General features: G+C 35.6%; 1 protein-coding gene across 1 annotated transcript; it reads left to right on the forward strand.

Annotated features, from left to right (window-relative positions):
* The first annotated feature begins 4,871 nt into the window (after nt 1-4,871).
* Nucleotides 4,872-6,459, forward strand: LOC143469189 (regulator of G-protein signaling 8-like). Its single transcript, XM_076966793.1, has 4 exons — nt 4,872-5,062; nt 5,214-5,284; nt 5,482-5,645; nt 6,072-6,459. Exons 1-4 carry the CDS (start codon nt 4,914-4,916, stop codon nt 6,402-6,404), a joined length of 717 nt encoding a protein of 238 aa, XP_076822908.1. The 5' UTR covers nt 4,872-4,913; the 3' UTR covers nt 6,405-6,459.
* Nucleotides 6,460-13,335: the final 6,876 nt, after the last annotated feature.

Here is a 13,335-nt window from a genome sequence, read left to right on the forward strand (position 1 = left end):
TAAGACTGAGGACAGTAAAAACGTAACACAATGTAAACCACCACGACAATGAGATGGAACGTATAAAAGGACAAGATGGGTCACGGTTAAAAATAATGATGTTTTTCCATGAAAGACGTCAAATCTATGATTTCATTTGCTGTCTTTTTCGCTGCTTGTCTTAGTCAGTTCTGTAACGAGAACGGAAAAATGTTTTCAAGAGAAATTGACACCTCCACAAAAGTTTTTATCGCCGACAGCAGATTAATGTAAAAATAGGTTCTTACCGAAAATTAGTCAATTAGATATAACAGCGCTAAAACCCCTAAAGCACACAACAGACTAAATCACTAATTTATTTGAGATGACAAATAATGTGACACTATAATTGACAGAAAAATACTAAAATGGAGCTGTATTTACCCGAAGACAAACAATGTGTATAATAATAGAAAATGTTGTACAGGTTCTCGGGACTGTCCCTACTCCAGTACAATGATTCGTCGTTTGCTATGTTTATCATAATTGATGATGGGTGCGAGGCAAAGCAGTATAGAGCATGCGAAATTGTTAAGATCAACCGCTTAATACCGGGACTTTTTGCTTGCGCGTTTGAACAACACTAGATGTAAGCGAACAACGTTTGAACTTCTGTCTACTCCTAGCCTTTTTATTTGTACACAAATCTGACATTTGTGGTTCTGATCTTTGTTTTTTGATCATTATCTTAACGTAATTTATCAGGTAACGAGTATGCCCTTGCGTGCGAGGCATGAACGTGGAAAAGTTGCGTGATAGAAGATTACTTGTTCAAATAAATTGCGTAAAAAACATTTGGACACTATATTGGGAAAAGTATAAGCTTGTCGTTTTAATAAAACTTACATTCTGCTTCCCCGTCTTAACCAGCAACGTCATTTAACCAGCCAGGTTATATAGAGGACGCAAAGAAAGTTTAATGAAATGCAATGCAATGCAATGCTAAACCTGGTAAATTTAAGTGCAGCAAAGATCAATGAGAACTAATGTGGACAAAAAACTACGACCAATTAATTATTTATCAAAGAAATTTATTTTTATAACAGATTAACCACAGCATTTCAAACAAATTTACGAGTCGACCGCACGCAATGGTCATCGCCTTCTTTTCACACTCAGCTAACTTGTCTGAAGAAAACAAAATGCATTATCACTGTTTGGTTTACTAATTTCATTTATGTTGATACAAGAAATGTCTTTTTCTGCCAGTTCTCGTGCACGAGGTTGAACTGGTCGTTGAACCAACTGCAACGTAACTCTCACGATGAGATAATCAACAATCTATAAAGGGAGACTCGCTTTGTGTTGTTTTAATTTATAAATATCAGCAACAATCAGTCCACGATATTATGATCGTTCACGTACTTGAGCGAGATTAAGAATACTATAATAGAATTGCATTAACAATATTGTCTTGCTACTGTATTTCAAGAAATCAACTGTAAGCTACTGACCGAAAATGTATGATGAACAAACGATAATTTTCAAACTCTTATAACTATAACAGTTCACAACCAGCATGTCGTGTATTGGCGCCGAGTGGTCTGACTGCTATAAACGAACTTATAATCATCAATTGAAATGCAGGCTTATACGGCCAGCCTACTGTCGGCATTTAAAAACACTGTGATCTATCCCTTCAGAAATATGCGGTTAAGGCTTGTTCATGACGTTTGTGTCTGAAATTAACTGCAGCCATGTTCTAGAGTAGATTAATGTCGTGGTGTCGTATACATCCAAATACGGAAAGTATGGAGGTCAAACCTTCAGTTCAGAGTTCGCTAAGTTGTTCACTACATTCCAAGAAAAATGAAGGATCAAAAGGTGACCTTAGAGTATTTCAACGTTAAGTGAATCTTTAATGTCAATACACAACCAGCTAATGATTGTAGAGAATCTACAAGAGGTTTCTGTTGTCGCATAATCCTCATGGTTGTGAAGAATATTTTCAGATTATTAAATATTTCGCAAATACTTAAATATATATAGCAGTCATGCATAGCATAAAACGTTATAGGCTACATAAGACTGCCTTTGAAATATTACCAAAAGAAACATAAACTGTTTGATGGAATGAATCAAACGAGAAAAGTTATTTTCCACAAATGAGGATCAAGTTGAAACGTTTGACTTCAAACGATAACAATAAAGCTGCTTTACCGTGTGGTGTTTCCAGCGATAAACAATAACAACGCTTTACCGTTTACCGTGTAGTGTTGCGCAAATGAACGTGTGGTATCATGAATTAAATAGGCACTTAACCCGAACCCAGTGATAAGAAACAAATCAAAAGGTTTTATTTTCCTATAAATAAGCTTAGCATTCAAACCAAGGTATTTACTTGGTATCCCATGTTGAGGTAACTGGTCAAATTTTTAAAGTTCATTCGAAAAGTTTTTCTATAGTCAGCAACAGTGCAAACAGATGGATTCATTGTGGCAGAAACGCCAGAAAAATGACGGCCAGTGCAAGAGAAAACGCGGACTGTCGTTCGACCCTTTCTTTGCAAGAAACAAAAAAGAGGTCACCAAGGTATGAATCTTATCAAACATGTTAGTTTGTATTATGTAGGTTGTGGCCAAACGATTTGTAAAACCTAAGCTTATAGAGGTCCATGTAAATTTTGATAATTATGATGATGTGTTTCTCTAACTGATGTTTAAAGTTTTAGCTTAAATTTCCAGGTACCCAATGCAGACAATTTCCAACAAAGTTGGAACTTTAAACAAACCCGCACGCGATCAACATCAATAACACTGGGTATGATGGTAAGCGAAGCAAGCGATGTGGACGAAGAATCCGATTTTTCCTTCACGTCTTGCATAGACAGTGACACAAGCATAGAATCTGTGCTTGATACTTCAGTCACTCCTCCAGCAACAACGAAGAGGAGATTGTTCGGATTCAGCTTCCGAGGCCTAGCGAAAGCGGAGAAACGAGTCAAGAAAAGTGTGGTTACTCCGGTACGAAACGTGGCATTAAGAATTGTAAGCAGAGTGACACCATCCAACATCTTGAGGACGCCGACTGGAGCCTTTTCGTCGAATAAAAATTCAAACCGGAAGAAGGAGGGTAAAGAAGCCGCAACGTCACGCCTGCCCAAATTGTCCGTGGATTACCAATCCGATTCGGACGTTACTCCAACAAAAGAGAACTTGGCAAGAAAGGAGGAGCAAGAAAATGCCGGATGCAGGTACACAGTTTGTAGTAAATTTTTGTGTATATAGAAACTATGATTTATTGAAATAATCTGGTACGCCGTTAGACGTTTGTGAATCACAAACCATTTTAAACATCAGTCCAGAAAAGTGTAATAGATTAAGCGTAACACCACACAATCCTAGAAAAAATTAATCAAGCGCATATGTTAGTTGTTGTGTGTTCTGTGGCTTGAATTCTTGTTGAGTAGCCAAATTTGTTGTTTGTTGCAGGACAAGCGAAAGGATTAAATGATATCAAAGTTAGTACCGGGTATTACAGCGGAAACATAAACAAACTACGTTTTTGCCTTTGGTCATCTGGCATCTTTTAAATGTCTTTAGTCACGCAAACGTAACCTTCTGTGCACGACATGGTCATTGATAAAATCAAACTATTCTCAAAGCGCCATTGAGACTAAGTACATTCTTTTAATGTATTACACATTATCCTAACTTACAGTTGCAGTTATAGACGTTTAAGAGCAGCTTATCGTTGTCGCATTCCTTTTTAATGATAACAGCCAATAACCTACAAAACGTCATCACGTCAGTCTATTCACAAAACCACATTGAATTTATTTCACGAGCTACAGTAACGCAATTTGGTTGACGTCTGTATAAAACTTTGGCTTACTTGTACGTAAGGAAATCCGTTGTAGAGAAATTTACAGGTGCATTAAAACGAAATTAAGAGATTATTCGATCGTAACTTAGTAATCAATTATTATCATAAACGTTAATGTTAGGATAATATTGAGTGGTCATGCTGTTTTAGGTAGAATCAACCGGTCGCTGCCATAAGTACATCTGGAAGAAATATGTGGACCGCTGGAAGCATGCATAAGTGTTGCTTTCTCAGTGTCGCCGCTGGTAAATCGCTAGATAGTTTACGGTGTATAACTCAAATAGCAAAGCTGATAAATGAATTGATACTGCGCTATATTTAGCGCTCTAGTATATGGTGACAACATGGCAACAGATAAACAGTATTGTCAAGCTTTACATGCATTAATTAACGTGGGTGAAGACCAACTTTTAATACTAAATATCTAACTGCTATGGTTGTTAGTATTACCAAGATCATGCCCAGGGCATAAAAAGGTATTGCTTGAAACGTGTAGCCATGTGGGAACATTTCTAATTATCATTGAAGACCAGACTGTTTTTTTTTGCTTTCACCTCCCAGTTGATATCTCTGCGATATCGTTTATAGTAAAATGAGCTTCAATATTTCCTTGTTTTCTCGCAGACAGGTGTGACGTTATAGCTTAGCGAAAGGTTACTTTATACTTTCAAGTAGTTATTTGCTTTCGCGTGCAAGCAAACTTATCGTTCAATCTGTAAAATAGAGAGAGACTAAAAATGAGACTCATCAGTGCGGAGATTGTTTTCTCTTTATAATAAACCACGCTTTGGCAGAAGACAATGTTGCCCTGGAGATATTCAAGGAAAGCTCGCTTGGTTTATAAGGAGCGCACAAGCTGACAGACCTTCAGATTGTCAATTTAGTCAACAGTTAAGCATAAAGCAGTTGGCAGATTAAGAGTTTAAGAAAACTCATTGGAAAGGATATTTTCTATGCATGCATCAATGCAATGACCTCAAGTTGAAGCGTTCGATAATAACAAGTATCATATCTTTTATTTCAGACGTACCTGTTCAGTGAAAACATCTAAGCACACTAGAAATATCACAATGCCTGTAGCAATCGGCAGCTCGGACTTATTTCGTCTTCCATCGAAACGGCATCACCGCCAAGATTCGGAAAATTCGTTTGATTTCTCTGGCAGCTATAAGAACGACACCAGCATCGTTCAAAAGAAGCGCCGAAGTGACTTTCATCCGTAAGTTTAAATATGTTTTTATTAAGTTATTTGTTAGTTGATAACACGTAATTTAACTAACTTAGTAAAGGTAAGTGTTATACTTTTTTTATTATTTGTTTTGTTAGCTTTCAAACAAGTTATATTATAATATTTTATTTTGTAATCACAGGTTGAATGCTTTGAAAAGTACCAAAACGACCACTTCGGTCGAAACACTTCGGGAATTTCTTAAAAAGAAATGTAAGTATTTCTATTCCAACGTAGCATTTGCATTAGCATTTGTGCATATGCAATAGAATTTAGCCTTGCATTCTTACTCACCCTAGAATGCGATACATCGTTATCTGTCACCACCATCGGTTTTCTCGCACGCAAGGCCGTGAGGTGAATGTAGCTTCAAGGCAACTTTTTTCACAGAGTTTATTTTCTATTTCTAGCTCAAACAATGGCCTTCCGCGCTTTCCTGCAGAAAGAATTCAGTGAAGAAAACTTAGATTTTTGGACCGAGGTTGAAACATACAAGAAACAAAAAGCCAGCAAGCAAGCTAAACTTGCACCAGTAATCTACAAAACTTACATTGCTGTCAATGCCCCCAAAGAGGTGAATATCTTTTTTTCAAAACATTGGTTCCTGCTACATCTACATACTCAGTCACACTTACATCGCTATCAGATTAAACCGGGGCGGTTCAATAAGAACTAATCATTACTTCGCCAAACGAATTGAAATCTTGTTTAAATTACGCGTGGTTTTGTCATTCCTATCTGTAATTAGACTTCAAATTATATCCCAATGCTTTATTGAAACATTTCAAGCTGTACTGATAGCTTGTCATGGTGGGATTGGGATTTTGTAGCGAACATGTTGTGTTTATTTGTTATTGGACATAATATCCGTGGTAAAGATAGTCTTAGGCTTGACCGCATGTGCACGACATGCATACTTTGAACCGTCCCTGCTAGTTATAGTCAGGAGGAAATATTTATTTATAAAGACACGTTTTTTAAAACTTGTTTTCTCTTTTAGATTAACATCGACTCTTCCACGAGAAGAAGCACAACGCATAACCTTCAACATCCCGACAATACCACATTTGATCTCGCTCAGGAGCGCGTTTATCAATTGATGGAGCGCGACTCCTTCCGCCGTTTCTTAGTCAAAGAATGGAAGAATGAAAACGAAGTCAGAAAGTCTTCCGATAAACTCAAGCTTCCTGCTAAAATTACAACAAAATCTTTGACCTCCAAGCAAGAGCATAAGAAATCGAAATCCGAAAGAATGTCCGCTCCAGAAGTTGACTTCAGTTTGATGACTGAAGCTAACAACACTGAAAGAAGAAAAAGAAAGTTTTCTTTCTAGGCCGTTAAAAATTCTTTTGCTTGGATTTTTTTTCAACGTGCATTGGTTGTCAACATTGTGAGATTTATTTTTGCTTGCTGGTCGAGAGCATTCAATCATCAATTTTTTTGTCTATAAACTGTGATTGTTGGAAGCATAACTGTGATTCCTTTTTTGTTCATTTTTCCGTGTTTTCTTTTTCTATTTTACAAAAATAAACATAAAAATATTCAAAAATATTGTTTCCGGTATCTTTCATGAGATTAAGAGGTGCAGAAGTAAACTCAATATACGAAGTGCGGAAGATTTTTTGATGACAAAGTAATTCGCCGTAATTAGGACTTTGCCGAGAGCGTAAGACTTCTTACAGTGCCAAGTAACAGACGAAACCAATTATAACTAAAGATATATCCACGTACATACTTTAAATGTCAAAGCAGTTTAATCCGCCTAGGCATTCGTTGCATCTCTAATCTATCCCTTATAAGGTAGACAACATAGCTGTAAAACACAACACAGTCAAATCGTCTCGCAAATGTCTTGTGGAGAGAGTTTGCCCAAAGCTAGTTGTAAACTTGTAAGGGATTTGCGCAAAAAAAATTTAACTTACTTATCATCCGATGCAATGAAGTGTTTTCAATTTGCTTCAAAAACTGCTGCAAAAAATTGTTACAGAAAAACCCCAAGATCTTGTCATCCGTGTTTGAACACACAACTAATATTAAGGCATGTTTTAGTTTGCAAAACGTTTTTAATCCGTTATGTACTCTTACAAAACAAAGACCACGCTAAGATAGAGAACTGATAATTACAAAACGCACAAATAAGCAAATGCCTTTTTATACACAAGTTTTAATACAGTCTCAAATCCATTTAATGTTGCACCAAATAGCAAGAGCGAGCCGCAAGTAAAAAATTAATCGCGTGATACGCACCCGCTTTAGATTAGAACAGTGGTTCTTAAACTGGGGGGCGCGAGAGATGACAAAACTGTCTATTATATGAGCTATGTCTAAACATGCTTTCTTGACTTTCGCTATAGGTTCATTTTTACTAAAATTTTAAAGTGTGTCACGATGGCAATTGTATTTTTGAAATTTGATTCTGAAATACGTCAATTGTTACTTCATAATATTTGGTGTCTCTCCGCGTTGAAGCGTATTGTTTTCCTTTACTCATTCATGCAATCCTAGCTCGACTAACGGTTCTCTTTTAGCGCGACCTGTTTTTCTCACAACGGGGGGGCGGTGTAACAAGAAAAACTTTTACCAATGTATCACTTGTAGAAATACTTAATTTACACTAAATGCATTTTCTTTAGGTTTACAATAATGATGTATACAGGAAACCAGATGTTTTTGCTACTAACCTGTAAATATCCGATCAGTTTACGACGTATAATTTTCGAGTCATTAACGATTGAAAACTTGTGTGCAGTGTCGGCCACACATAATAAAAATATAGTAATGTCGCGCACCCGGTTTAAATACGGTAAAACCAACGTCAGCCAATATTAAAACCGTAAAATGAAGTAAAACTTAAGTTTAGTATTGATTTAATAACCAGATATTTTAGTAATTAAACTAATTGTATTGAGTGGAAAAAAGAGAAAGTATGACCAAAATTTTCTGACGTATGGCTGTATAGATACCACAGTGAACGAAAAATTCGTACCGCAATGCGTGATATGCTTAGAAAAGCTAAGCAACGACGTTTTGAGACCAAGTCGTTTGCAGCGTCATCTTCATGAATATAAAGACAAAACCTAGGAACAAACTTGACTGTGCAGCCGACCTAAGATGTGCATTATCTTCCACAAAGCCTCGAATTAAACGTTTGGTTTCCCAAAAACAATTACATCCTTCTCATTAATGAAAGTTAATTGAAAATAAATTGTTGTTTTGTTTAATGCTTTTTTATTTTGCAATGAGGGGGGCGCGAAATTTTTAGGTACCGTCAAGGGGGGCGTGTGCCAAAAAGTTTAAGAACCCCTGGATTAGAAGTTCAAAAGGTATATATAGTCTAATCATAATAAATAGCTAATCTAATGATATTAGGTGGAAAAAATTGCATATACGTAAATCCAATTGCTTCGTGAACGAAAAGCCGATATGAGACGAATTGGACGCTATTTTAATTGCAACAGGATGTTTCGTGCAGAAATTAATCTTGGAAATATACCAGAATTTTTAGCTTGCGTCATGATCCCGGGCCATTAACAGACCAAGTAAAACGATCTTGCATATAAATCAAAGCAAGGGATGCAGCTCTGTATGTAGTTGAGGCGACTTCCTGGAATTTTCCATTCAGTCTAACTTGCACAACTCACAAAGAATGTCCGGTTCAAGCTCTTCATGGCAACCATTACCAGTGAACTTTGTAACTCTCCTGGGTACAGGAACCAATCATGGTGGCACTAGGCGTGACATTAAAGTATGCCACAAACATTTAGGAAAGTTATAAGAAATCAATTGAAAAGTGATTATCTGTCGGACAACCATGTCTCCACCAAGGATCTCTGGCTATGCAGACTTTTGATAAACAAAGGAAGTATGTCTCCGATTCAAGTGCATCGAAACGAGCTATAGATAATGTTTCTCAGTACTGGTACTTGCAGTAGGCGAAGAGTGATAGCAATGGGTTGTTATTGATGCTGGATTTTAAATGCATGCGTCACTTTTATTTTGATTGCATGACGTTAAATTTGTTCAGGAAGATTACTGCTATTTTCCAAATATTAATCGTTGTATAATACTGCGAAAACCATAGCTTGAATTTTCAACCTGTGAAAATTTCATAGAGTTAGTCTCAGATTTTTTTGGTCGCATGGAAGGGCGTTGTCAGCAGCGCAAGGAGACTTGTCTTTACTCTTTTACCGTTTTTACTTTGTTGTTTCATTGTCTTAGATTGGTTGTTTAGCGAAAAAATACAGGACCAAGTCCAGAATCTGATTAAAACAGCATTAAACCCAAATCATAAATCTGTTTATAAAAGTATTTGAAAGCTAACTTTTAATTTATGTTTAAGCTTAAGAAAAATGTCGGCCAATAGACCGCCAACAAGTTCAACCGCAGAAAACAAACATACAAAGATCGGGAATTTTTCGGATCCTTACGACGTGATTAAAACTCCAACGGCATCAAAAGGTTCCTCTGTGCATAAAAAACTTTGATGTCATTGTTTCGTAATCAGAAGAGGCGCGGCCTACATTCTGTTGCTCTTGCAACGCGCTGTTGCATGTTGTACTTGTGCACCTCATAGGTGTGTTTCATCACAAATATAAAGTGACATTAAGTATACGCTTAAAAATTAAGATCGACAACATACAACGGTCTTACGGTCTTATTTCTCTTTAATGCACAACCTACCTACCCTATCTAAACCTGGTGAGCGACATTGTTATTTTAACTATGTGTGGCCGACACTGCACACAAATTTTCAATCCTTAAATAGTCGAAAACTATACGTCGTAAACTGATCTGATTTTTACAGGTTAGTAGCAAAAACATCTGGCTTCATGTATACAGTGTAATTGTAAAACTAAAGAAAGCCTATTTAGCGTAAATTAAGTATTTCTACAAGTGATACATTTCTATAAGTGCTTCTTTGTTACGCCGCGTTCCCGCTGTGCTTAATTGCCTAGAAAACCAGCTGACCGCGAGAATAGAAAACAAGAGAACAGTTAGTCGAGTTCGTTGTGTGCGAATGAGTAAACGATACGCTTCAATGCGCTCAGGGTAGCAACAGAGTGCAAAATTATGAAAATATGACGATATCTCAAAAATGACAAAATCGAACTTTATAAAACAACCATGGACAGATAGCTGAAGATTTTTTAGGAAAAGTCACCAAATTTCAAGTTTCTACAGCAAACAGCGCAACTGTACCCCACGTTTTACTGTGACTGTGTCACAGCGAATATGTGTGGTCGGCCACACATAGTGTAGATAAAGTTAAATTATCTGTTTCTCTTCATTGTACGTTGTATGGGATGCTCCCATGTTGTCACGTAACTTTACAAACAAGCGTATCTACATTAACTATAAAATTGTAGCTCTGGTTTCCATCTTGCTCCGGCCAAGAGCTACAAAACAAGTTATGCAAAAGGCAATTTGTTTCATGAACTATCTTCATCGTATCATCAAAAATTCCAAACGGTTTGCGGTGAATGCCGTTAGTAAAAACTGGGTTTTGATACAAATTAATTGCATTGGATCGTTACGAAACGTCACGAAACACCAATTTACCTAATACGAAAAAAAGCTTGTAATCGGACTCAAAAATGTCGACTAAAGTCCGTTGTGTTGCAGATTAAAGACGGAGAATCAACCTGTAAACTTTGCAGGATTGCCAGGAGGAAAATGTGTTTACCAGGAAAGTTACTTAAAATTTTGAGAATATTTACTTCGGTGGTTGATGCCATGCAATCAGTGACACGCTTCCATGTCTAAAGCCCTATTAATTTTGCAAACAAACTATTAAACTTGAAACGATTATCGCCTTCGAGCGTCTCCGTCTTCATCACAAAACTGTGTCTTGAATGGACCGTGACGTGAACTGTGGTCTCAAGCACTAGCCCTGACCTGTTGGCCGTTGTTTTTAGCATTGTTTTGGCATGATGCCGTTGTGTAACAATGCGGAAGCGGGTTTATGTAACCTTAACAATAATGGTGAGAATTTTAGCGCAATTTCCGAAATTTCATTTCGACCTTTGAGTAGTATAGTGCTGCCGCCTCAGGACTCCCCCCTCCATTTTACCTCCAATTTACCTCCATTTTACCTTCATTATTTTTACCTCCATTTTTTTCAGTGGGTCCGTAGTGCCACCACGCGGTAGAATATATAAGTAACGAGTTTTTTAAAGTTCGTTACGTCAAAGCATAATACTTTATGCATATAAGAAATAGTGATACAAATTATTTCTAAAGGGTGAAACATCTTTTGTGAATATGTAATGAAAAAAGTTAGTTACGTCATAGTTTCAGAAAGCATAATACTTTATACAAGAAAAAAGTGAAATCGAAACCTGAAAAAGAGTAAATGATGTGAGACTAGTCCAGACTTGTCCGAAAAATGATTACGCAATCATGGTGTAATGAGACAAGTCCAGTCCTACCTGGAAAATGATTACGCAATCGTCGTGTAATGAGGCAAGTCCCAACCTACCTATAAAAATTTGATTTCTTGACTCACTTGTTTTGAAATAAACCAGATATCAAAATTGGTTGGATTCGTCTAGAGAATATGAACATTAACAAGTCCTGCACTGCCCGCGTAATCTATCCTAATTTGTTTTAGTTATAGCAAAACAGCTTGTTGACAACAGTTGGTTATAAAATTTGTCACGTTTTTGAGCTAGTGATAGGAAGTCACTTGTATCCGGATACATATTTTACTTGAGTGACAGGTTAAAAAGTAAATGATTACACAGTTGTGATGCAATGAGGTGATTCGGGTACGTTACAATGCGAAATAAAACGGATATAATACTGTCCCGAATACTATCACGTTTCGAGAAAAAGCTGGTGTCGGGATATAATTGAACAGTTAATGTTAGTTATTCAATAATGAATAATATTGGATCTTATTATACTATATTACTATTACTTGTATTTTATATTACTATGGTAGAACAGTCTATATTTGTATATGATAAGTTGCTTAGGGAAATACCTTCTGTTACGTATCAATGTAATGTTTATGATAAACAATTTATTAACCTAAATGAATATGAAATGTGTCACGGTTTATCGTATTTACACTGTAAAATGTTAAAATTTTGTCAAAATTAACAAATTCTATCACCAAAAGACAAAATGAAACACTTTAACATGTTAAAATTCATTAACAATAAAGATATTTTTCCTAAACACTGTTTGGTTTGATACAGTTTATAATCTTTGTGTTATATATTTAACAATTTAAACGTTAAAACCATAAGGAAAAAGTGTAGAATCGATATAAATGAATATGAAATGTATCAGGGTTTGTCGTATTTACACTGTAAAATGTTAAAATTTTGTCAAAATTAACAAATTCTATCACCAAAAGACAAAATGAAACACTTTAACATGTTAAAATTCATTAACAATAAAGATATTTTTCCTAAACACTATTTGGTTTGATACATTTTATAATCTTTGTGTTATATATTTAACAATTTAAACGTTAAAACCATAAGGAAAAAGTGTAGAATTGATATAAATGAATATGAAATGTATCACGGTTTATCGTATTTACACCGTAAAATGTTAAAATTTTGTAAAATTAACAAATTCTATCACCAAAAGACAAAATGAAACACTTTAACATGTTAAAATTCATTAACAATAAAGATATTTTTAAACCGGATATAATACTGTCCCGAGTACTATCATGTTTCGATAAAAAGCTGGTGTCGGGATATAATTGAACAGGCAAGCTAGCATATGTTACTATTGTTATAATCTTATGGTGTAATCAGTTAAAATCAGGGTGAGCAAACTTATTTCACATCAATAATGAATAATATTGGATCTTACTATACTATATTACTATTACTTCTATTCTATATTAGTATGCTAGAACAGTCTATATTTATATATGATAGGTTGCTTAGGGAAATGCCTTGTGTTACGTATCAATGTAATGTTTGTGATAAACAATTTATTACATTCTATATCTATAACTTAAAAAGACACAGAAAGAATCACAATGACATTCGATTTCTCTGTAAACTATATGATAAAATAATAGAGTTTGAGATATAAATCTATACTGAACACGTGTAATTGGTTAATGCGAAGAAATCTTAAAGCATATGGAATAAAACTAAGGCTGTTATTCGTTAGGTATAGAAAAAACTGTAAAAATTTTCTTACTTTGGTTGAATTATTTAAGTCATTTAAACTTATTCCACTGATCATATTCATACATTCTCGACTTTCTTAAGAAAAGAATGCATTCAAACCGA

This window comes from Clavelina lepadiformis, chromosome 8, assembly GCF_947623445.1.
Source record: "Clavelina lepadiformis chromosome 8, kaClaLepa1.1, whole genome shotgun sequence".
Lineage (NCBI taxonomy): Eukaryota > Metazoa > Chordata > Ascidiacea > Aplousobranchia > Clavelinidae > Clavelina > Clavelina lepadiformis.

What these genes read in the sequence shown, in the direction of transcription:
- LOC143469189 (XM_076966793.1), top strand. Translation starts at nt 4,914, where the DNA reads ATGCCTGTAGCAATCGGCAGCTCGGACTTATTTCGTCTTCCATCGAAA. An exon ending in CGCCGAAGTGACTTTCATCC is followed by an intron (nt 5,063 to 5,213) that starts GTAAGTTTAAAT and finishes TTGTAATCACAG; the next exon opens with GTTGAATGCTTTGAAAAGTA. An exon ending in CTGTCAATGCCCCCAAAGAG is followed by an intron (nt 5,646 to 6,071) that starts GTGAATATCTTT and finishes TTTCTCTTTTAG; the next exon opens with ATTAACATCGACTCTTCCAC.